Raw genomic sequence first — 26,390 nt, 5'->3', positions numbered from 1 at the left:
TTGGTGATTGGATTTGAATAAAATAAATTCAAATATTTTTTCTAGAAAATAGATTTTCGTGTTGTAGTATTTCACAGTTTGAATAACTCATGCAAGGGGTACAATAGATTATTTGCTTTGAAAATTCAAATAAGGAAAATTTTAAGAGAGCACATGTCAGTATATTTTATTTTTTTTAGTAATGATAATGTTGATTTCAACAATACAAAACCTACCAGACAGCTTTCTTGGCCAACCAGACAGCTTTCTTGGCCAATCAGACAGGCTTCTGGGCAAACCAGACAGGTTTCTGGGCCAACCAGACAGGTTTCTGGGCTAATAGGTGTATGGAAATACTCTGGGTGCATCATATACGGCAATCTAAATGAAATTTGAGGCTCTATAAAGTGAAATTATGTCACTATTCTAGTTTTTCTAAACCAGTATTGCCTATAACTTAATATATTCAAATATTTTTTGATAACTTGATTGGTGATTGGATTTGAATACAAGGAATTCAAATATTTTGCCTATAAAATAGACTGTCGTGTTGTAGCATTTCACAGTTTGAATAACTCTTTCAAGCAGTACAATAGATTATTTGTTCTGAAAATTCGAATATAGAGAGTTTTAAGAGAGTACATGTGAGTATATTTTTTTTTAGTAAAGATAATGTTTAATTCAACTATACAAAAACTGCCAGGCAGCTTTTTTGGCCAAAAAGACAGGTTTCTGGGCCAACCAGATAGGTTTCTGGGACAACCAGATAGGTTTCCGGGTCAACCAGACAGGTTTCTGGGCTAATAGGCGTATGGAAATACTGTGAGCACACCATATACAGCAACCTAAATGGAATTTGAGGCTCAATAAAGTGAAATTATGTCACTATTCTAGTTTTTCTAAACCAGTATTTCCTATAGCTTAATATATTCAAATATTTTCTGATAAATTGATTGATGATTGGATTTGAATAAAAGGAATTCAAATATTTTGCCTATAAAATAGACTGTCGTGTTGTAGCATTTCACAGTTTGAATAACTCGTTCAAGGAGTAAAATAGATTATTTGCTCTGAATATTCAAATATGGAGAATTTTAAGAGAGTACATGTGAGTATATATTTTTTATATTATAATAATTTGCCTATAAAATAGAGTGTCGTGTTGTAGCATTTAACAGTTTGAATAACTCGTTCAAAGAGTAAAATAGATTATTTGCTCTGAATATTCAAATATGGAGAAATTTAAGAGAGTACATGTGAGTATATTTTTTTTATGTTATATTAAAAGAATCCATTTTGCGTTGCATCAAATTTTCACTGGCCTATTTTGAACTAAGGTGTAAACATGCTCTTATCAGATAGTGGTAAAACACCCTTTTCAGGTATGAGGATGTAAAGTGATTTGATTATTTTATGGTGAACCTGCCTGCCATGTTTGAATATTTACTAAAATTTGAAAGAAACAGGGACTTTTTAATTAGAATAGGAAGCTTTTTTTGGAAGTGCTAACAGCTTTAGCGTAAAGAGCATGGTATTGAGGAGGGAGCGACCCTTCATATCCGGAATAAATAAAAAGAATCCATTAGAATCTGAGCTAATAAGGGTTTTTGACCATAAACTCTAGTGATGGTTTTGAAATCCCCATTCCCCCCAAACTCAAAATTTTCCAAAATTTTACTTTAGAAGCTTTTTTTAAATATTTCTAAAGCGCCAAGACATAGAGCACTACAAACATCAGAATCAACTTTAGAGGGCAATTTATTTGTAAAAGAGGGGTTATTATTTCCTTTCTAAATTTTTCTTCTTTTTTAAGGAGGAGGTGGATTCATGCAATTACTCTCCCCCAGAAAAGAGACCAAGATGGAACGATACCACATTGATGCAAGCTGTCAAAATACACGGTTAAAATACCCCTTTACAAATTGACAACGACTCGAGTGATACAAGAAAACGGATAAGGACACTTGTAAAAGCACAGATATAGCCTTCTGTATAATGGTAGAGATGTGAGACGCTTTAGTCAATTAAATCACGCAATGAAATAACCCGTGATATCGTTATACCCCGTGATATCGTTATGCTAATCATTCCAAAACAAAAAACTGGTTCAGCGACCAGAGATTTTTTTTTTTAATGTTTCTGTACATTATATTTTAGAAATTAAAGGCTATTAAATATTTCACAAGTTCAAAACGGTTAATATCCACACATAGGCGACTCGATTTTCACTTTAAGCAATTGTAACAATAGTAGATTTTCAAAGGATGATAAATCTTCCAACAAATCATGAGAAGAAAAATATTGGCATTGAAATATTGAGTTGTGTGGGTGGGGTGGAAAAATTTTACTTATTAAATATTCAGGTAAACATACAACTAGAAAAATGCTTCAGTGTAAATAGGATATTACATCTTTCTTAACTTTTTGGGGCGGGGTAACTATTTACTTTAAATAATGCTAAGAGGACTTGAGTTTTGTGGGTAGTGTGGAAAGATGATACTTATTAAATATTCAGGTAAACATACGACTAGAAAAATGCTTCAGGGTAAATAAGGTATCGTGTCTTTCTGACCTTTCTGGGGCAGGGGTAAGTATTTAGTTAAAATAATGCTAAGAGGAATTGAGTTTTGTGGGTGGTGTGGAATTTGATTTTCTAATAAAGTTGGGTTTTAATTTTCAGAAATCAGAATATACATGTTTAAAATACATCTGATTTTAATAATTGGGTACATTTTTGCAGATTTTTTAATACAGTTGGGGTTTAGTTTTCAGAAATATGGACAGCCCACTTTAAAATACATCTGATTTTATTAATAACATCTGATTTTTTTTTATATAAAGTTGGGTTATGGTTTTCAGAAATAAGAACATCTATAACGTTCTGTTCTAAATTTTTTAGTAGAAGATAGAAACAGTTATACTTTGATTGTGAACCTTCGCCATGAAGATAAAGGGTTCTTCTTTAATTCTGCGCTTTCTCAAAGAGGTGTAAAAATGTTCAAGTTCTCTTCTGAAGATAAAAAGTTCCTCTTTAATTCTGAGTTTTCTCAATAAAGTGAAGAAAAAGTTCAACCCCCCCTTCTGAATTTTCTCAAAGAAAATTAAGTTACAGATCAATTCTATTTATTTTTCAAAAGAAAAATTCTTACGGCACTAGCAATCGTACTTGATATGCATATGCGAGATTGAGATCTCCGGGTCAGAGCTTAATATACTCAATCTTTGAGTATAAAATACAGGTCCAAATTACAATTTTGTATAGTTTGAAAAGCTAACTTCAAGGATGTATGGTGTTTTTGATTGTGAATTCATTGGCTTGAAGAAGTCATCATGTGGGGTGATTTTTGAATGTGCATTTTTATTGCTGACTACAGATCGTGGAGAAGTCTCTTATTATCACTGCCATATCAACTACAATATGTATGCATACAATAGAGACGTGTGGCGCAATACATTATGCGTTAAAAACAAACTAGGTTTATATGATAGAGTGATATCATTCTAGGATGAAGGGAAGGATCTATCCGTGGTACAAGAGGAAGTTAGAGAAATATGTAGTTTTTTTGATGTAACAGCACTATACGCGAAAGGGAATGTACCCACTGACAAACTTTTAATCGACAAATGCAAATCTGATATACCAATATTCAACATGGAAGATTTTAATTGTGAGAAATTTCCGCGTAAAATACACAACCAAGAGGACGAGGTTCGATTTTTTAGCACATGGGTGCCGATAAATATTCCTGCTCGGAATATGTGCATAAGAGATCCCAGGAAGAAGAAGAACAACAAAATCCGTGACACACCTTGGGATCACACCAAGTGGATGATGAACGATGATGAATTTTTATAACACCCATCACCACCATGACTATCCAACGGTCTTTTTAAAGACCAACAAATCTATAAACACTTCGTAACCATGGTCATATGAATCTTTTCTGTGCCTTGACAGAAAACAAAACATCGCATTGTACTAGTCTAAAATAGTTTTTTTTTGTACCATGTGAAAAAATTCACATAGGGTTTGATGCAATGAGCGGCTAATCAGATCAACCCTTGGAATTACTTACCAAAACTCCAAAAACTGAATGCTGAAAACTAATTAGGCACGAAAGGTAGTTTAGTTTTATTTCTGTATCCAAATATGTATAGTTTAATAGGTTTTAGACTATTTGTTAAAGTTAAAAACAAAAACCAATCTTCATAAATTAAAGAAAAAGGGGAAACACCCCAGTAGGGATCGACTTTCATATCTTGGGTTGAAGTACCCTTTTTAAGCATTAGAAGATATCATGCAGTGAGAAAGTGTCGTTTACAACTGGATTGTACAGCCAAACAAATATTTTTGCCTAAATACAAAAAAAAAGATATAAATCATAAAGGCTACGAGAAGGACAATCAACTTCAAATTATCGAAAAAGCTTGTACACAATCTTTTATATTCTGAAGGTAGGAAGCCACACGACATTTTTCATATTTGTGCATAAAAGCAATAAGTTAAAGGTGAAATACTTTTATAGGCAATGGTTCGGAAGCTTCATTTGGATTTGATTTTGATGTTGGATAAAAATTCATTCATTTTGATAGGAACTGCATTACTTACGGAAAACATCTTTCAGCGTTTTTTAACTTTAAATGAAAAGTGTTAAATGCAAATTCATTTGGTTTTTATGTTGGATAAAAATTCGTTCATTTTTATAGAAACTGTAATAGTCATTTTTATACATCTTTCAGGATTTTTTAAGTTTAAACGAAAAGTAGTAAATGCAATTTCATTTTGATTCTGATGGTGGATAAAAATTCATTCATTTTTTCAGAAACTGCAATAGTTTCACGAGAACCATCTTTAGTGTATTTTAAATTTATATGCAAAGTATTAAATGCAAATTCATTTTGATTTTGAAATTCGGTCATTTTTGTAGAAACTGCAATAGTTTCACAGGTAGCATCTTTCAGTGTGTTTTAAGTTTATAAGAAAAGCATTACGTGTGCGCAAGTAAGCTAACCTAACCTAACCTTTGGTTTTGATATTTCCGAGGTGCTTTCCCAGTGCCACTGCTGACATCTATAACCGGTCTAACCTAAATTCAACGTAACGACGCTTGCGCCACTCTAAGTGAACCTATATTAACCCAACTTTTGCATGTTTCTCTCACTATGACTGTGTGTCTGAGCGGGTGTGCTGCCATCTATAATCTATCTAACCTAAAGTCAATTCACTCTGACTCTTAGATTTTTACGTATCTTAAAACGACATGAAATATGCTTACGGCTCTAACAATCGTACTCTATGCTTGCTCAGAGACACGATACGGCTTTCCCACTGGTACTCTATGTCCGGTTATCGACACTAGCTAGTTTATTGCATGTATTAAATCAGAAGATGTTTTCAGTGAAACTATAGAAGTTTCTACAAGAATGAATGGATTTTTATCCAACATCAAAATCAAATTTAATTTTCATTGAATACTTTTCAGTTAAACTTAAAACACACTGAAAAATAGTTCCCGTGAAACTGATGCTTCCTGTGAAACTATTGCAGTTTCTATAAAAATGAACGAATTTCAAAATCAAAATGAATTTGCATTTAATACTTTGCATATAAACTTAAAATACACTAGAAGATGGTTCTCGGGAAACTATTGCAGTTTCTATAAAAATGAATGAATTTTTATCCAGCATCAAAATCAAAATGAAAGTATACCCAACACCAAAATCAAAATGAGTTTCCCTTTAATGCTTTTCTTTTAAACTTAAAACACACTGAAAGATGCTACCTGTGAAACTATTGCAGTTTCTATAAAAATGACCGAATTTCAAAATCAAAATGAATTTGCATTTAATACTTTGCATATAAACTTAAAATACGCTAAAGATGGTTCTCGTGAAACTATTGCAGTTTCTATAAAAATAAATGAATTTTTATCCACCATCAGAATCAAAATGAAATTGCATTTACTACTTTTCGTTTAAACTTAAAAAATCCTGAAAGATGTATAAAAATGACTATTACAGTTTCTATATAAATGAACGAATTTTTATCCAACATAAAAAACCAAAATGAATTTGCATTTAACACTTTTCATTTAAAGTTAAAATACGCTGAAAGATGTTTTCCGTGAAAGTAATGCAGTTTCTATCAAAATGACTGAATTTTTATCCAACATCAAAATCAAATCCAAATGAAGCTTCCGAACCATTGCCTATAAAAGTATTTCACCTTTAACTTATTGCTTTTATGCACAAATATGAAAAATGTCGTTTGGCTTCCTGCCTTCAGAATATAAAAGATTGTGTACAAGCTTTTTCGATAATTTTAAGTTGATTGTCCTTCTCGTAGCCTTTATGATTGATATCTTTTTTGTTGTATTTAGGCCAAAATATTTGTTTTGCTGTAAAATCCAGTTTTAAACGACACTTTCTCACTGCATGATATCTTCTAATGCTTAAAAAGGGTACTTCAACCCGGGATATGAAAGTCGGTCCCTACTGGGGTGTTCCCCCTTTTTCTTTAATTTATGAGGATTGGTTTTTGTTTTTAACTTTAACAAATAGTTTAAAACATAGTAAACTATACATATTTGGATACAGAATTAAAACTAAACTACCTTTCGTGCCTAATTAGTTTTCAGCATTCAGTTTTTGGAATTTTGGTAAGTAATAGCAAGGGTTGATCTGATTAGCCGCTCATTGCATCAAACCCTTTGTGAATTTTTTCACATGGTACAAAAAAAACTATTTTAGACTAGTACATTGCGATGTTTTGTTTTCTGTCAAGGCACAGAAAAGATTCATATGACCATGGTTACGAAGTGTTTATAGATTTGTTGGTCTTTTAAAAGACCGTTGGATAGTCATGGTGGTGATGGGTGTTATAAAAATTCATCATCGTTCATAATCCACTTGGTGTGATCCCAATGTATGTCACGGATTTTGTTGTTCTTCTTCTTCCTGGGATATCTTATACACATATTCCGAGCAGGAATATTTATCGGCACCCATCTGCTAAAAAATCGAACCTCGTCCTCTGGGTTGTGTATTTTACTCGGAAATTTCTCACAATTAAAATCTTCCAAGTTGAATATTGGTATTTCAGATTTGCATTTGTCAATTAAAAGTTTGTCAGTGGGTAAATTCCCTTTCGCGTATAGTGCTGTTACATCAAAAAAACTACATATTTCTCTAACTTCCTCTTGTACCACGGATAGATCCTTCCCTTCATCATAGAATGGTAGTATCACTCTATCATATAAACCTAGTTTGTTTATACCGCATAATGTATTGCGCCACATGTCTCTATTGCATGCATACATATTGTAGTTGATATGCCAGTGATAACAAGAGACTTCTCTACGATCTGTAGTCAGCAATAAAAATGCACATTCTAAAATCACCCCACATGATGACTTCTTCAAGCCAATGAATTCGCAATCGAAAACACCATACATCCTTGAAGTTAGCTTTTCAAACTATACAAAATTGTAATTTGGACCTGTATTTTATACTCAAAGATCGAATATATTAAGCTCTGACCCGGAGATCTCAATCTCGCATATGCATATCGAGTACGAATGCTAGTGCCGTAAGAATTTTTCTTAAAAAAAAAATAGAATTGATCTGTAACTTTTTTTTTTCTTTGAGAAAATTCAGAAGGGGGGGGGTTGAAATTTTTCTTCACTTTATTGAGAAAACTCAGAATTAAAGAGGAACTTTTTATCTTCAGAAGAGAACTTGAACATTTTTACACCTCTTTGAGAAAGCGCAGAATTAAAGAAGAACTCTTTATCTTCATGGCGAATGTTCATAATCAAAGTATAACTGTTTCTATCTTCTACTAAAAAATTTAGAACAGAACGTTATGGATGTTCTTATTTCTGAAAACCATAACCCAACTTTATATAAGAAAATCAGATGTTATTAATAAAATCAGATGTATTGTAAAGTGGGATGTCCATATTTCTGAAAACTAAACCCCCAAATTTATTAAAAAATCTGCAAAAATGTACCCAATTATTAAAATCAGATGTATTTTAAACATGTATGTTCTTATTTCTGAAAATTAAAACCCAACTTTATTAGAAAATCAAATTCCACACCACCCACAAAACTCAATTCCTCTTAGCATTATTTTAACTAAATACTTACCCCCGCCCCAGAAAGTCCAGAAAGACACGATACCCTATTTACACTGAAGCATTTTTCTAGTCGTATGTTTACCTGAATATTTAATAAGTATCATCTTTCCACACTACCCACAAAACTCAATTCCTCTTAGCATTATTTAAAGTAAATAGTTACCCCCGCCCCCAGAAAGTTCAGAAAGATGTAATATCCTATTTATACTAAAGCATTTTTCTAGTTGTATGTTTACCTGAATATTTAATAAGTACCATTTTTCCACCCCACCCACACAACTCAATATTTTAATGCCAATATTTTTCTTCTCATTATTTGTTGGAAGATTTATCATCCTTTGAAAATCTACTATTGTTACAATTGCTTAAAGTGAAAATCGAGTCGCCTATTAACCGTTTTGAACTTGTGAAACATTTAATAGCCTTTAATTTCTAAAACATAATGTACAGAAACATTAAAAAAAAACTCTTTGGTCGCTGAACCATTTTTTTGTTTTGGAATGCTTAGCATAACGATATCACGGGGTATAACGATATCACGGGGTATTTCATTTCGTGATTTAATTGACTAAAGCGTCTCACATCTCTACCATTATACAGAAGGCTATATTTGTCCTTTTTCTGTGTTTTTACAAGTGTCCTTATCCGTTTTCTTGTTTCACTCGAATCGTTGTCAATGTGCAAAGGGATATTTTCACCGTGTATTTTGACAGCTTGCATCAATGTGGTAACGTTCCATCTTGGTCTCTTTTCTAGGGGAGAGTAATTGTATGAATCCACTTACTCCTTAAAAAAGAAGAGAAATTTATTATGGAAACAATAACCCGTCTTTTGCAGATAAATTGTCCTCTAGAGTTTATTCTGATATTGGTAGCGCTCTATGTATTAGCGCATTAGAAATATTTATTAAAAATCTACTAATGTATAAATTGGGAAAATTTTGAGTTTGGTGGGAAGGGGGATTTCAAAAACATCTCTTGAGTTTATGGTCAAAAACCCTTATTAGCTCAGATTCTAATGGATTCTTTTTATTTATTCCGGATATGAAGGGTCGCCCCCTCCTCAATACTATGCTCTTTACGCTAAAGCTGTTAGCACTTCCAAAAAAAGTTTCCTATTCTAATTAAAAAGTCCCTGTTTTTTTCAAATTTTGGTAAATATTCAAACAGGGCAGGCAGGTTCACCATAAAATAATCAAATCACTTTACATCCTCATACCTGAATAGGGTGTTTTACCACTATCTGATAAGAGCATTTTTACACCTTAGTTCAATATAGGCCAGTGAAAACTTGATGCAACGCAAAATGGATTCTTTTAATATAACATAAAAAAAATATATTCACATGTACTCTCTTAAAATTCTCCATATTTGAATATTCAGAGCAGATAATCTATTTTACTCTTTGAAAGAGTTATTCAAACTGTGAAATGATACAACACGACAGTCTATTTTATAGGCAAATTAATATAATATAAAAAAAATATACTCACATGTACTCTCTTAAAACTCTCCATATTCGAATATCCAGAGTAAATAATCTATTTTAATCCTTGAACGAGTTATTCAAACTGTGAAATGCTAAAACACGACAGTCTATTTTCTAGACAAAATATTTGAATTCCTTTTATTCAAATCCAATCATCAATCAAGTTATCAAAAAATATTTGAATATATTAAGTTATAGGCAATACTGGTTTAGAAAAACTAGAATAGTGACATAATTTCACTTTATTGAGCCTCAAATTCCATTTAGGTTGCTATATATGGTGTGCTCACAGTATTTCCATACACCTATTAGCCCAGAAACCTGTCTGGTTGGCCCAGAAACCTGTCTAGTTGGCCCAGAGACCTGTCTGGTTGGCCAAGAAACCTGTGAGGTTGGCCAAGAAAGCTATCTGGTTGATTTTGTATAATTAAAATCAACACTATCAGTACTAAAAAAAATATACTCACATGTGCTCTCTTAAAATTTTCCTTATTTGAATTTCCAGAGCAAATAATCTATTGTACTCCTTTCACGATTTATTCAAACTGTGAAATACTACAACACGACAGTCTATTTTCTAGGCAAAATATTTGAATTCCTTTTATTCAAATCCAATCATCAATTAAGTTATCAAAAAATATTTGAATATATTAAGTTATAGGTAATACTGGCTTAGAAAAACTAGAATAATGAAATAATTTCATTTTATCGAGCCTCAAATTCCATTTAGGTTGCCGTATATGATGTACCCAGAGTATTTCCATACACCTATTAGCCCAGAAACCTGTCTGGTTGGCTTAGAAACCTGTCTGGTTTGCCCAGAAGCCTGTCTGGTTGGCCCTGAAACCTGTCCGATTGGCCAAGAAAGCTGTCTGGTAGGTTTTTGTATTGTTCAAATCAACATTATCATTACTAAAAAAAAATATATACTCACATGTACTCTCTTAAAATTCTCCTTATTTGAATATCCAGAGCAAATAATCTATTTTACTCCTTGAATGAGTTATTCAAACTGTGAAATGCTACAACACGAAAGTCTATTTTCTAGGCAAAATATTTAAATTCCTTTTAGTCAAATCCAATCACCAATCAAGTTATCAAAAAATATTTGAATATATTAAGTTATAGGTAATACTGACTTAGAAAAACTAGAACAGTGACATAATTTCACTTTATTAAGCCTTAAATTCCATTTAGATTCCCATATATGGTGTACCCAAAGTAATACCATACATCTTTTTGCCCATAAACCTGTCTGATTGGCCCTGAAACCTGTCTGGTTGGCCCAAAAACCTGTCTGGTTGGCCATGAAGCCTGTCATATTGGCCCGGAAACCTATTTAGTTGGTTTTTCTATAGTTGAATTCAACACTATCATTGCTAAAAAAAAATATACTGACATGTACTCTCTTAAAATTCTCTTTATTTGAATATCCAGAGCAAATAATCTATTTTACTCCTTGAACGAGTTATTTAAACTGTGAAATGCTACAACACGACAGTCTATCTTCTAGGCAAAATATTTGAATTCCTTTTATTCAAATCCAATGACCAATCAAGTTATCAAAAAATATTTGAATATATTAAGTTATAGGCAATACAGGTTTAGAAAAACTAGAATAGTGACATAATTTCACTTTATCGAGCCTCAAATTTCATTTAGGTTGCCGTATATGGTGTACCCACAGTATTTCCATACACCTATTAGCCCAGAAACTTGTTTGGTTGGCCCAGAAACCTGTCTGGTTGGCCCAGAAACCTGTCTGGTAATCTGCCTTGGAAAGGTGCCAAGGAACATAAAGTCCCCAAATAGCACAGGAAGGAACGCAAAGGCCCTAAATTCATTATTAGCATTCTACTTATATCCCCCAGGGCATAAATTACAACCCTTACCCTAAGGGCTGTGAGAGTGGTTGTCATCCTCTAAGACCTAATTTCCAGAACTTTCAACTACGTTAAACAAAATGGCTATCTCAAAATTTTCATTCTATGTGTCTGAGAAAATGGTGGGCGTGAGAGGGGGGCTAGTTACCCTATCACTTTTAACTATTAAAAGGGCACTAGACCTCTCAATTTCAAATTGAATGAGCCCCTTTTGAAGTTTTAGCGACAACTCTATCTATAAAAACTTATGTGCCTCAAGGCATAACATACAACCAGTGCCCTGGGGGCTCTCGGAGGTTGGTCATCCTTAAATAGATAATTTCCGGAACTTTCAACTACGTTGAAAAAAATGGCTATCTCTAAACTTTGACTGAATATGTTTGGGGAAATGACGGGCGTGAGAGGGGGGTTAATTACTCTCCACTCACTTTCGACTATTAAAAAGGACAATTTCAATTTCCAATCAAATGAGACCTTTTTGAAATTTCTACAACAACTTTATATATAAACCTTATATTCCACCAGGGCATACCTCAAAACCCTTGCACTGAGGGCTCTGATGCGGTATCATCCTAAAAGACCTAATTTCCAGAACTTTCGATCACGTTGAACAAAATAGATATCTCAAAATTTTGATTGGATCTGTTTGGGGAAATGGTGGGCGTAAGAGGTCGGTTAGTTGCTCTTCAATCACTTTCGACTATTAAAAGGGTATTAGGCCCTTCAATTTCCAATTGAATGAGCCCTTTTTAAAGTTTCTACAACATCGCTTTCTATAAGAACCTTATATGCCCCCAGAGCATAACTTAAGACCCTTGCCCTGAGGGCTGTGGGGTTTGAGGGGTTGTCATCCTTAAAGACCTAATTTCCCAAACTTTCAACTACGTTGATTAAAATGGCTATCTTAAAATTTTAATTGGATGTGTTTGGGGAAAAGGTGGGCGTGAGAGGGGGTTAGTTACCCTCAAATCAGTTTTGAGACTATTAAAAAGAGCACTAGCCTTTTGAATTTCCAATAGAATTGCCTTTTTTGAAGTTTCTACGACAAAGCTTTGTATAAAAAACCTTATATGCCCCCAGGGCATAGCTTACAACCCTTGCCCTGAGGGCTGTGGGGAAGTGTCCTCCTCAAAAACATAATTTCTATCTAGAAATCAACTACGCTGAACAAAATGGCTATCGCAAAATTTTGATTGGATGCGTTTTGGAAGATGGTGGGCGTGGAAGGGGTGGTAGCGGCCTTCCATTCAATTTCGACTATTAAACAGAGCACAAACCACTCCGATTTCCAATTGAATTAGCCCTTTTCGAAGTTTCTACGACAACTTCTTCTATACGAAGTGCCTTGGTCTAACGGAAAAAAAATAATAAATAATACATTGTACCAACCTAGTTCTTATATGCCCCCAGGGCATAACTTAGAACCCTTGCCCTGAGGGTTGTGGGGGAGTTACCTCTTCAAAAACACGTTTTCTATCTGGAAATCAACTACGCTGAACAAAATGGCTATCTCAAAATTTTGATTGGATGTGTTTGGGGGAATGATGGACGTGGGGGGGGGGGGGCTAGTTGCCCTCCAATCACTTTCGACTATTAAAAAGGGCACTATCCACTCCAATATCCAATCAAGTGAGCCCTTTTCGAAGTTTCTACGACAACTCCTTCGATACGAAGTGCCCTGGTCTAAAACCAAGAAAAAAAGAAATAATACATTGTGCCAACATCGTTCTTTACTTAGGCAGCGCTATTGCGCTGCCTATGATTTTCCAGAGAAATTGCCTACGGACTGTTTTGGCCACCTGGCTGACTGACCGTATTTCAAACAGTAGGCTGTACGAAACGTGTGGATCAATTCCGCCTTCTAGGGCTATAATAAAAGACAAGATGAGGTAACAACGGCACGTTCTGCGGATGAAGGATGACAGATTGCCAAAGATTATCCTTTTTCGGCCAACCGTCTAGGGATAAACGCAAAGGTCATATAATACTGATAAAAAAATTCCTATCAGAGGTTTGACAAGAATCAAAAGTGTATATTAATCTAAGTATTTCATTTAGATAGATTGTTTAAATGGTTCTAGTATTGTAACGAGATTGATTTATATGGCACCTTAAAACAGCTCATATCGGAATGAAGATACTTGGGGTCTGTTGGAAAATGAATTAGATGAAAAAAGAGCTTATTTTGAGAAAGACAGGTAATTAATGGGTGATTTTTAATGCTTATATTACTGGCAAAGCTGAATTAAATGGTGTATGAATTCCAGGTTTGCCATTAGTAGTCCCAGTTGTATATAAGATCCCCAGAGCTAGCAGGGATGATAAAAGATGAATAAATCAACAGGGGAGAAATTTTCCTCTATTTCTAATTGAGTCCAATATTGATGTCAGCCACCTCTGTCACGCAGACATTGTCCTTCTACTATCAGATGCTCTTCAAGCTCTCCAAAATTCATTTTATATCAGTTCGTCCAAAATTCAATTTATAAACTTTGCACTTGTCTCACTGAGATTGGGCTTTCAGTCAAGTCGCCTCCTCTAAAATTGAGCTTCTTGTCTTCGGCACGTCTCAACAACCTCTTGTTCTATTAATGATGGCCCAGTAACTATTTCAGCATCCTATTTTCTGAATTATTAATTAAAAAAACTTTTTCCACAAAATAAGTTTTTCAAAGAAAAGTAATTAACTCCATTAAACCAAAAACAAGCAAAAATAAAATCAAATAATCTACCAAGCGTGAAACTACCACAAATCAACATTGATAAGTAAATGAAACCCAAAACAAACAGAAATTACAATAAATAACCAAGTCAAACTCAAAACGAGCAGAAATTAACTTGAGTAGGCTCAAAACCCCCATGCCTTCCAAAGGCCAGAACATAATTTGCACTTTACTGAAAAAAATATAAATTTTTTTTACTTTTATAACTTTAATAAATCAAATAATATTAATATTTTGATTAATAAATATCAAAATAATATTTTGATTAAGTATATTAGACTGACAATGAACATTCATTTGTATTTTTTCAGTAAAGTGCAAATTATGTTCTGGCCTTGGGAAGGCATAGGGGTTTTGAGCCCTACGCATGATAATTTCTTCTCGTTTTGAGTTTGACTCGGTTATTATTGTAATTTCTGTTTGTTTTGGGTTTCATTTATTTATCGATGCTGACTTGCGTTAGTTTCACGCTTGGTAGATAATTTGATTTTATTTTTGCTCATTTTTGGTTTAATGGAGTTCTTTACTTTTCTTTGAAAAACTTATTTTTTTGGAAATAATTTTTATTAAATTAATTTCTGTTCGTTTTATATTGACATAGACTTTTCAGGGAAAAAAAGTAATAGTTTAAATCTTTTCTTTTTTGTAATACTTTATAGTTTGGCCTGCTTTTTGTATGGTGGAGGAAATTTTTCAGCAATTTTTAACAACAAACACCGTTTTAAAAATCTGGACACAAATAGTAGTGTTTATTTTAATTTCATACCTTCTCTATTTGACCTGAAATAGAAAACTTGATACCATTCGCAAAAAGATCTGTTTACTCTCTTTGATAGCTTGGGAACTCTTACGCTATTTTGATTTGGCTAAATTTTTAGAGCAGAAGTATCCCCGAAAGTTTGATTATAACACCCTCAGTCGTTCTTAGGATACTGCTGAAATGCCTTATTGGGAATTAGCATCAACACAGTGCATTTTGATTTAATCTTAAGGTAACATTTAGATAATTTCGGAGACCACACTGCCTTTCCATGACGACAAAATAAAAGTTCAAAATAGGGATAAAATCCTTGTTAATAGACAGTGTATAGAAATTCACAAAAATACCAGATATGAATGAGCCAATTGAATGAGCCCTTTTTGAAGTTTCTACGACAACACTTTCTATAAAAACCTTATATGCCCTCAGGGTATAACTTACAGCCCTTGCCTTGAGGGCTGTGAGGGGGTTTTCATCCTCAAAGACCTAATTTCCAGAACTTTCAACTACGTTGAACAGAATAGCTATCTCAAAATTTTCATTGGATTTGTTTGGGGAAATGGTGGGCGTGAGAGGGGGGTTACTTGCCCTTCAATCACTTTCGACTATTAAAAAGGGCATTAGGCTTTTCAATTTCCAACTGAATGAGCCATTTTTGAAGTTTCTACGACAACGCTTTTCTATAAAAAAACCTTATATAACCCCAGGGTATAACTTACAACCCTTACCCCTAGGGCTGTGGGGGGAGTGTCATCCCCAAAAGCATAATTTCCGGAGTGTTTAACTACGTCAAATAAAATGGCTATCTCAAAATTTTGATTGGATGTGTTTGGGGAAATGGGGGGGGGGGGGTGAGAGGTGGTTAGTTGCTCTCCAATCACTTTAGACTATTAAAAGGACACTAGCCCTTTCAATTTCCAATCGAATGAGCTTTTGTTGAAGTTTCTACGACAACGCTTTCTATAAAACCTTATAGCCCCCAGGGTATAACTTACAACCCTTGCCCTGGGAGCTTTGAGAGGGTTATCATCCTGAAAGACCTAATTTTTAAAACTTTCAACGACGTTGAACAAAATGAATATTTAAAATTTTTTATTGCATGTCTTATGGAGAATGGGGGGCGTGAGAGGGGGTTAGTTGCCTTCCAATTACTTTCAACTATTAAAAAGGGCACTAGCCTTTTGAATTTCCAAACGAATGAGTCCTTTTTCAAGTTTTTATGATAACACTTTCTATAAGAACCTTATATACCCCCAGGGCATAACTTACAACCCTTGCCCTGAAGACTGTGGGGGGAGTGTCCAGCTCAAAGGTATAATATCCGGACCTTTTAACTGCGTTGAACAAAATGGCTATCTGAAACTTTTGACTGGATGCGTTTGGGAAAATGGTGGGCGTGGAAGGGGTGTTAGTTGCCCTCCAATTACGTTCGACTCTTAAAAAGGGCATTAGCCATTTCAATCTTCGATCGAATGAGCCCTTTTTGAAGTTTTTACGACAAGGTTTTCTATAAAATCCTTATATACCCCCCAGGCATAACTTACAACCCTTTCCCTGAGGGCTGTGGGGGGGGGGGCTGTCATCCTCAAGGACCTAGTTTCAAGAACTTTCAACTACGTGAACAAAATGGCTATCTCAAAATTTTGATTGGATGTGTTTGGGGAAAAGGTAGGCGTGAGAGAGGGGTTAGTTGCCCTCCAATAATTTTCGACTATTAAAAAGAGCACTAGCCCTTTGAATTATCAATCCTATGAGCCTTTACTGAAGTTTTTATGGCAACGCTTTTTATAAAGACCTTATATGCCCCCAGGGCTTAACTTACAACCCCTTCCCTCAGGGATTGGAGGAGTGTCTGCTTCAAAAAAATAATATCTATCTGGAAATCAACTACGCTGAACAAAATGGCTATCTAAAAATTTGGATTTGATGTGTTTGGGGAAATGGTGGGCGTGGAAGTGGTGTTAGTTGCCTTCCAATCACTTTCGACTATTAAAAAGGGCACTAGACATTCGAATTTCTAATCGAATAAGACCTTTTCGAAGTTTCTACGACAACTCCTTCGGTACGAAGTGCCCTGGTATGGAAAAAAAAATAATACATTGTGCCAACATTGTTCTTTATTTAGGCAGCGCGATTGTGCTGCCTATGATTTATGTTTATTGTTTGGATCGTGGATATTTATTCCTTAAAGTCTTAATAATTTTCTCTTTATTAAAGTAAAAAAAGTGAAAGCATTTAAAATGCATTTTAAGCGTTCCTAAAAGTCTTTTTTCTATAAAATCTGCACTATATATTGTGATTCCTGCTTAAATAAAGTTGCTCCAAACATTCTACAATCACTGATTCAATATGATCATCCCGGTGAAAAAAAAAGAAAACAGAGAAATCAGTGCTACCCATGGAAAAAAAAAATGATTTTCCCTGTTATTCAGGGCGGGGGCCTGTAATTCCTGTGTACGAGGTTTCTTACCATGGCGATTCCAATGACACACTTTTTATTTTGATTTGATGAAATTCCCAGGGGCTTTTTGGCTCTTTTCTGAAATTCTCGTAAGTTTGCTGTCGCAACTGACTTTTGCAATTAAGTCTAATCGAAATAATAGTTCCTGAATCAGTTTGAAACGAGAACTTTTCTCTCACTAGACAAAACGCATTTTAAATTTTCGGTGACTGTTGGTTGTCGTTTGCTCTTTAGTTGCAGCAATCATTGTAGTCATAATAGGCCTAACATATACAATTTTTAAAATTGGCTGTTTTTTTATTTTTAACAAAAAGAAAGTATTATTATTTTTTGAATGAATCTAGGTAAGTTGATAAAAGGTAAGAGAGGGGAAAATAATGAAAAGTAATATAGCCAAATTTTGATTCTCGAAGGTCTGACTGTTCAAATAAACCAGATCTCGTTGCAATTTCTAGAATTTGGTGCTTTGTTAAATTTTTAACAAAAGTAAGTTCTAAATTTTTGTAGTGAGCCTAGGTAAGGTGATAAAACGTAACAGGCGGGAAATTAAATGAAAAGTAATACTGCCAAACATTGGTTCTTGAAGGTCTGACTGCTCGAACAAGCTACTTTTCAAACAGAAAATTTGAGAGCAAATACCTTCGTTCTGACCAAGATTTTCTTCCTCGAACACGAGTAAAGCATTATAGTAAGGTCAACCCGAAATTAACGTTAATTTTCTCGAATAGACTATTGTGCTGTTAACATTCGCTCTTTGAGCTGTATATATTTTTTTATTGATTGATTGGACCGTTACTTTTCATCCATAGCCTTAGAAAATAGGATTCGACTCTTGATCCGGTTTCATACTTTCAGACGTAGATGATTCTGTAAAAAAACCGGGGTTTGATCGTAGATGGATCCGTAAAAAAACCGGGGCTTGATCGCAGATGGGCCTGTAGCAAACCGGGGTTTGATCGTAGATAAGTCTGTAAAAACAACAGGGTTTGATCGTAGGCAGATATGCAAGAAACTTGGGTTTAATCGTAGATGGCTCTGTAAGAAAATCGGGGGTTGATCGTAGATGGATTGTAAAAAACCAGGGTTTGACCGTAGATGGATCTGTAAAAAAAAAACACTCGATGAAAATGCTGATTGGAAAAAACTTTTCTAAAAAACAGACACCTAACTCTTTTTCTTAAAGGTAAACACATAAATGTGTTTATAAAATTCTTATTTGCAAGAAAAATTCATGAGAACATCTGTTTTGTCCCAGGGTAATTGTTTATTGTGCCAGTAATTTCCCGAACTAGCAACATTTTAACATGTCTTCAGACAAAGCAAATTTTCCTTGTTAAAATAAACTAATAAACTTCTAGGAATAATTTTCCTTTCTAATGGGTCAAAACAAACAGATGGAATGATAATAGACTTAATGTGAGAAAATACGGAGTAATCATATTAACACTGTGAATTTTGGTATAAACTCCAGTACGTAAATGGCAAGAAAACGAAAATCAGCGGTCGGCCCCCGCGTTGCTTTGGAGGAGGAGCGCTTGCCAAAAACATCTTTGGGATTAGTTACAGAAGAGTTCCTTCTGAATACGTCTCTTCATGGACTTCGTTATATTGCGTCCGGGGGCCGATACGTTTTTGAAAGGTAAGTGTTTATTATATGTGTAATTGTTTTCGCTTATTGTTCTGACACAATTTTTTTTTCAAAAAACTCCTTCAGAACAGCTGTACGACAGTTTCTTTTAGCATATTAAATAAAAAAAAACAAGTTTTTTTAACTGAAAGTAAGGAACGACGTTAAAACTTAAAACGAACAGAAATTATTCCGTATATGAAAGGGGCTGTCCCCTCCTCAACGCCTCGCTCTTTACGCTAAAGTTTTTTATTGTTTAAAAAAAATAAGAGCTGTGAGAAAGTCAAACTTTAGCGTAAAGAGCGAGGCGTTGAGGAGGGGACAGCCCCTTTCATATACGGAATAATTTCTGTTCGTTTTAAGTTTTAACGTCGTTCCTTACTTTCAGTTAAAAAAACTTTTTTTTTTCATTTAATTTTTGAACATTTTTGAATTAATGCAGGTTTTGATTTTGGCTCCCCGTACATGAACAATTAAAACAAAATTTGCATATTAATTTTACTTTTATTTGGTTAAATGGCTTTCTCGAAACCTGTTTAATTTTATTTACGAACGTTTTTATTAGTAATAAATATAGGTAACTGACGAATTAACTTACTTAACGAACTTCTATATTCATATGTTTTTAATACGTATATCAGGGTGTTCGCCCCCTAGTCAATACCTCGCTCTTTAAGCTAAAGTTTGAATTTTGGTGCAATTATTTAAAAATGACTCCTTAATCACAAAGGCCGTTATTTAGAATAAATAGCTCTTATGAAAGTAATAAAAAATCTTTGGCTTAAAGAGCGAGGTATTGACTAAGGGGTGAACCCAATCATACACGTAATATTTTCTGTTCGTTTTTAAGTTTTGATGTTACTCCATATTTTCAGTTGGAAAACTTGTTTTTTTTATATATAATTTCTGATCTTTTTTTAAATAATGCTGAGAAATCCGGCGGCCCCTTCATAGCAATGTCTCTTCTCCCACGAAAACTTCCTTCATGGTAAGATCCTCCCACATAACCCCTGACCCACTCCCCTCCACTACCAGAAAAAATCCCCTCTGAAAACGTCTGTATACTTCCCAATAACCAATACTATATATTAACATTGGGTAAAGTTCATAACTTTCAGCGCTCCCCCGGGAACTTCGGGAGATTAAGTCATCCTAAAAGACAGATTTATCATATTTTTGACCATACTGAACAAAATGGCTATCTCAAAATTTTGATCGGGTGACTTTGGGAAAAAAATGAGCGTGGGAGGGAGCCTAGTTGCCCTCCATTCTTTTCAGTCACTGAAAATGGGTACTGGAACTTTTAATTTCCGTTTGAATGAGACCTCTCACGATGTTCTAGGACTACTGGATCGATACAATCACCCCTGGGGAAATAAAAAAACAACAACAAACAAATAAACACGCATCCATGATCTTTCTTCTGGCACAAAATACAAAATTCTACATTTTCGTAGATAGGAGCTTGAAACCTCCGCAACAGGGTTCTCTGATACGCTGAATATGATGGTGTGATTTTAATTAAGGTTCTATAACTTTTAGGGGGTCTTTCCCCCTTTTTTCGAAAATCAGCCAAATTTTCTCAGGCGCGTAACTTTTGATGCGTAGGACTAAACTTGATGAAACTTATATATTTGAAATCAGCATTAAAATCTAATTCTTTTGATATATCTATTGGTATCAAAATTCAGTTTTCAAGAGCTTCGGTTACCATTGAGCCGGGTCGCTCCTTACTTACAGTTCATTACCACGAACTGTTTGATATATTTTAGATTGTATACAGACAGATGGGATGCTAAAGGAGTTAACTTGAGAACAAAAGGAATAGTGACAATTTGGGAAGCATTCAAATGGCAAAACTGGAAATCCGGTTCCTGCAATTTTTTTGAGGAGGAAAAAACTGTCTTTTTGGAAAGTAGTCTTCTTATTTTGGTCATTGATTTTTAAGTTTCATATTTTATTTACATATGCTTTATCGAAAACTTCTTTAAGATGGCGATCAATGTGGTTTTTAAAAATGACCTTACTATTATATTAATTTCAAAAAAAGACTTTTATCAAAAAAACCTCTTTATAGCAGTTGAACAATTCTGCGTATATATATCTAAAATTGTATACAGACAGATGGAATGATAAAAGAATTGACTTGAAAACTAAAGGAAGAGTGTAAGGGAAGAGGTATCCAAATGGCAAAAACTGAAAATCCAGAGTTGACTCTTCCAATTTTTTTGAGGAGGAGTCCTTGCCAAAACCATCTTTTTGCAAAGTGATCTTTTTATTATGTTCATTGATTTTTAATTTTTATCTTTGATTTGCATCTATACTTCTTTAGGGCTGGCGATCGACGTGCTTTTAAGACACGATTTTTTGTATTATTAACATAAGTTTTCAAAGAACAATTCTGCGCATTTATATTTCATTTAGTATACAGACAGATGGAATGATAAAAGAATTGACTTGAGAACTAAAGGAAGAGTGAAAGGGAAGAGGTATCCAAATAGCAAAAACTGAAAATCCAGAGTTGGCTCTTCCAATTTTTTTGAGGAGGAGTCCTTGCCAAAACCATTTTTTTGCAAAGTAATCTTTTTACTTTTGTTCATTGATTTTTAATTTTCATCTTTGATTTGCATTTGTACTTCTTTAGGGCTGATGATCGACGTGCTTTTCAAACACCAATTTTTTTTGTATTATTAGAAAAAGTTTTTAAAGAAAGTGAAAGGGCTATATAAGAACCTGAGATGAGTAGAAATCAAGTCATATAATATTTTAAACTAAACGGCAGAAATTATGCTCAATCAATAGATGAAACCATAATAGGATATAAATTAAAGTTAGGAATCGCATCAAATGTAAAGATAAGTTTTTTAGATAAAAAAAATTAATACTAAAACTATCAGAAATTAAATCGAGCAATCAATGCATATTTAAGACGGAGGGAAATTACCAATAGTACTTGGAAGGTTATCTCCCCCAAAACCTTCTAAAGACCGGAGAGTAATTTGCTTTACTGAAAACTGTTTGCATTTCTAGCACTATTTTTTTCTTTTTTATTGATCATAGTATCAATAACAACAAAGCAGAAATAGCATAACAAGACTAAGCAAGCTTTCCAAATAAGAATGGAGACCCCCTCCTTACCCAAACCCTCTAAAGAGGTTAAGTATCATTTTTGTTTCAAAGGAAAGAATGTATGTTTTGAATAGCGGGGTTTCGCCTGTCAAAACATCCGCAAAACCAAAACAAAACACACACACAATAAAAAATCACCGTAATTGTAAATTTGACTGGAAAGAGCTAATAAAAGTGCACTTATTGCTTAAGTTAATGATATTACGTCCTAGAAATCTCCGTAATTTTTGCTTTTTAATATTGTAATTAAATTAGAGAAAATGTTAGAAAAAGGTTTATCATAGGCAGCGCGATCGCGCTGCCTAAGTAAAGAACGATGTTGGCACAATGTATTATTTTTTTTCCCTTTAGACTAGGGCAGTTGTCGTAAGAAACTTCGAAAAGGGCTCATTCGATTGAAAATTGGAGTAGCTTGTGCCCTTTTTAATAGTCGAAAGTGATTGGAAGGCAACTATCACCCCTTCCACGCCTATCATTTTTCCAAACACATCCAATCAAAACTTTGAGATAACTATTTTGTTCAACGTAGTTGATTTCCAGATAGAATTTATGTTTTTGAGAAGGACAATCCCCACAGCCTTCAAGGCAAGAGTTGTAACTTATGCCCTGGGGGCATATAAGGTTTTTGTAGAAAGTCTTTTCGTAGAAACTTTAAAAAAGGCTCATTCGATCGGAAATTCAAAGGGCTAGTGCCCTTTTTAATAGTCAAAAGGAATTAGAGGACAAGTAACCCGCTCTCACACCCGCTATTTCCCCAAACGCATCCAATCAAAATTTTGAGATAGCCATTTTGCTCAACGTAGTTGAAGGTTCTGGAAATTAGGTCTTTGAGGATGAAAACCCCCCACAGCCCTCAGCGCAAGGGTTGTAAGTTATGCCCTGGGGGCATATAAGGTTTTTTATAGAAAGTGTTGTCGTAGAAACTTCAAAAAAGGCTTTATAGAAATTGTTGTCGTAGAAACTACAAAAAAGGTTCATTCGATTGGAAATTCAATGGGCCAATGCCCTTTTTAATAGTCGAATGTAATTGGAGGGCAATTAACCACCCTCTCATGCACACCTTTTCCCCAAAAACATCAAAAACAAACACAGACCAAACAAAAGCCATTTTGTTCAGCGTAGTTGATTTCCAGATGGAAACTATATTTTTGAGGAGGAAACTCGCCCAAAGCCTTCAGAGCAAGGGTTGTAAGTTATGCCCTTGGGGCATATAAGGTTTTTTATAGAAATTGTTGTCGTAGAAACTTCAAAAACGGCTCATTCGATTGGAAATTCAAAGGGATATTGCTCTTTTTAATAGTCAAAAGTAATTGGAGGGCAACTAACCCGCTCTCACGCCCGCTTTTTCCCCAAACACATCCAATCAAAATTTTGAGACAGCCATTTTGTTCAACGTAGTTGAAGGTTCTGGAAATTAGGTCTTTGAGGATGACAACCCCAAACTGCCTACAGCGCAAGGGTGTTAAGCTATGCTCTGGGGGTATTATAAGGTTTTTTTTTATAGAAAGCGTAGTCGTGAAAACTTCAAAAAGGTCTCATTTGATTGGAAATTCAAAGGGCTAGTACCATTTTTAATAGTTAAAAGTGATTGGAAGGCAACTAACACCCTTTCCACGCCCACATTTTATCCAAACACATCCAATCAAAATTTTAAGATAGTCATTTTGTTCAAAGTAGTTGAAAGGCCCGGAAATTATATCCTCAAGCATGACACTCCCCCCCTCAGGATAAGGGTTGTAAGTTATGCCCTGGGGCATATAAGGTTTTTATGGAAAGCTTTGTCGTAGAAACTTGAAAAAAAGCTCATTTGATTGGAAATTCAATGGGCTCATGCCCTTTTTAATAATCGAAAGTGATTTGAGGACAACTAACCCACTTCTCACGCCCACCTTTTCCCCAAATACATCCAATCAAAATTTGTAGATAGCCATTTTTTCAACGTCTTTGAGGATGACAACCCCCTCACAGCCCTCAGGGCAAGGGTTGTCATTTATGCCCTGGGGGTATATAAGGTGTTTATAAAAAATGTTGTCGTAGAAACTCAAAAAGGGCTCATTCGATTAGAAATTGAAAGGGCTAGTGCCCTTTATAATAGTCGAAAGTGATTGGAAGGTTTGACATTTCATAGGCAGCGCAATCGCGCTACCTGAGTAAAGAACGATGTTGGTAAAATGTATTATTTTCTTTCCTTTAGACCAGGGCACTTCGTTTCGAAGGATTTGTCGTAGAACTTCGAAAATGTCTCATTCGATTGGAAATTGGAGTGGCTTGTGCCCTTTTTAATAGTCGAAAGTGATTGGAAGGCAACTAACACCCCTTCCACTCCCACCATTTTTCCTTGCAAACATAATTTGCACTTCACTGAGAAAAATACAAATGAATGTACATTGTCAGTTTAATATACATACACTGATATTTAGTAATCAAAATGTTAATATTATTTGATTTATTAAAGTTATAAAAGTAAAAATATTTTTTTTCAGTAAAGTGCAAAATATGTTCTGGCTTTGGGAAGGCATAGGGGTTTTGAGCCCTACTCATGTTACTTTCTGCTCGCTTTGAGCTTGATTCGGTTATTTATTGTAATTTCTGTTCATTTTGGGTTTCATTTATTTATCGATGCTGATTTGTGATAGTTTCACGCTTGGTAGATTATTTGATTTTATTTTTACTTGTTTTTGGTTTAATGGAGTTCTTTACTATTCTTTGAAAAACTTATTTTTTGGAAAAAGTTTGTTTAATTAATTTGTAATAAAGATCGATGTGGGGGTAATATATTACTATTTTTTTTTTAGACCAGGGCACTTCGTATCGAAGGAGTTGTCGTAGGAACTTCAAAAACGGCTCATTCGATTGAAAATAGAGAGGGATAATGTCCTTTTTAACAGACGAAAGTGATTGGAGGCAACTAACCCCCTCCCACGCCCACCCACCCATTTGTCCATTATGTTTAAAAGCTAAATGTTGCCTTAGGATTAAATGCCCATGCTCTTTTCCTTAACCACATCAGACTGAATTTGTGAGATAGCCGGCTTAAAAAAGTCTAAAGAGCATATTACAATGCCTAATGAAACTCAGAGAGGAGAAAAATTGTCATGTATAGCCAGTGTGGTCTTAGATTGTATTTATTACAATGCCTTCTGGGTGAAAACAACCCCCCAGAGCCTAGAGGGTTGCAAGTTATTCCCCGGGCCATACAAGATTCCTATGGAACGGGTGGTCCTACAAACTTGAGATCGGACGGGCTCAATTGATTTAAAGTCGGAAGTTATAGGGCCCTTTTTAATAGTCAGAAATGAATGGAGGACAACCATCAACCTCACCAAGCCTATCAATCCCCAAAACAAATGTGATAAAAATTTTAAGAGAGCCATTTTGCTCAGCATTGTTGAAAGGTCCAGTGATTATTTCTTTGGCAATGTCAACCTCCTTACAGTCCTCAGCGTTAGGACTGTAAGTTAAGCAATTCGTTCATTGTTTTCGTAGACTATATGTTGTTGAGAAAGGTATGCATGTTTGAACTATGCTTTCAAAAAAGACGAAGGGCACTCATGTAAGCCTTTCAGAGAATGTTGAGAGGAGTGTTGAACTATATAAAAACACGTTATGTATGCATAGGTTGTCAAAATATCGTAACTGGGGAATAACTGAGTATATTAATTTGGAACTATCAGAAAATGATGAGGGCGATGATAAAAAAGGCCGTATTTGCATCCTACCACTACTACTACAGCTACCACCATTACTACTGCTACCACTGCTACTACTGCTACCACATTACTCCATTTACAATATTGACGGAAAATTTGAACTAAATCAAAAGAAGCTATGTGCATGTAAATTGTCAAAAGAGCACATCTCAAGAATTGGTTTGGGTACTAGGTTGTAACTTTCAGAGAATGCTAAAAGGGCAAGATCATCAGACCAAAATGCAACATGTGCATGCTACTAATAATACAACCATCACTGCTCCATTTACTATTACTACTACTTCAGCTGCTACTTCTATTGCAGCTACTTGTAAGGCTGAGTATTGAGATGAGAATTTCAAGAAGTATATGAACATAAAGGTTATCATAAGGACTTTTCAGGAATGTCATAGCAGTGGCTTGAAGTATTAAGTTGAAACTTCCAGAGGACTTGACAAGACGGATGTCCAATTGACCAAAGGGAAATACATTAATACTACTACTGCTATT

General features: G+C 34.6%; 1 protein-coding gene across 9 annotated transcripts in view; it reads left to right on the top strand.

Moving 5' to 3' along the window:
- The window catches only part of LOC148944860 (pickpocket protein 28-like), a 210,109-nt gene that overhangs the window by 62,923 nt on the left and 120,796 nt on the right, over positions 1-26,390 (top strand). For 5 of the 9 annotated variants that reach the window (XM_089099149.1, XM_089099152.1, XM_089099153.1 and 2 more), the window contains exon 2: positions 18,794-19,074. The exons of the other annotated variants lie outside the window; for them this stretch is intronic. In XM_089099149.1, coding sequence (XP_088955275.1) covers positions 18,914-19,074 — 161 coding nt within the window. In that variant the 5' untranslated portion in view covers positions 18,794-18,913. The remainder of the gene's footprint in view (positions 1-18,793; positions 19,075-26,390) is intronic. 9 annotated transcript variants of the gene reach the window in all.

Source organism: Artemia sp. Qi Xiang Cuo, chromosome 13 (genome assembly GCF_049724085.1).
Source record: "Artemia sp. Qi Xiang Cuo chromosome 13, ASM4972408v1, whole genome shotgun sequence".
Taxonomy (NCBI): Eukaryota; Metazoa; Arthropoda; class Branchiopoda; order Anostraca; family Artemiidae; genus Artemia; species Artemia sp. Qi Xiang Cuo.
The sequence above is the reverse complement of the archived record's forward strand: the minus strand, read 5'-3'. Positions and strand labels throughout refer to the sequence as shown.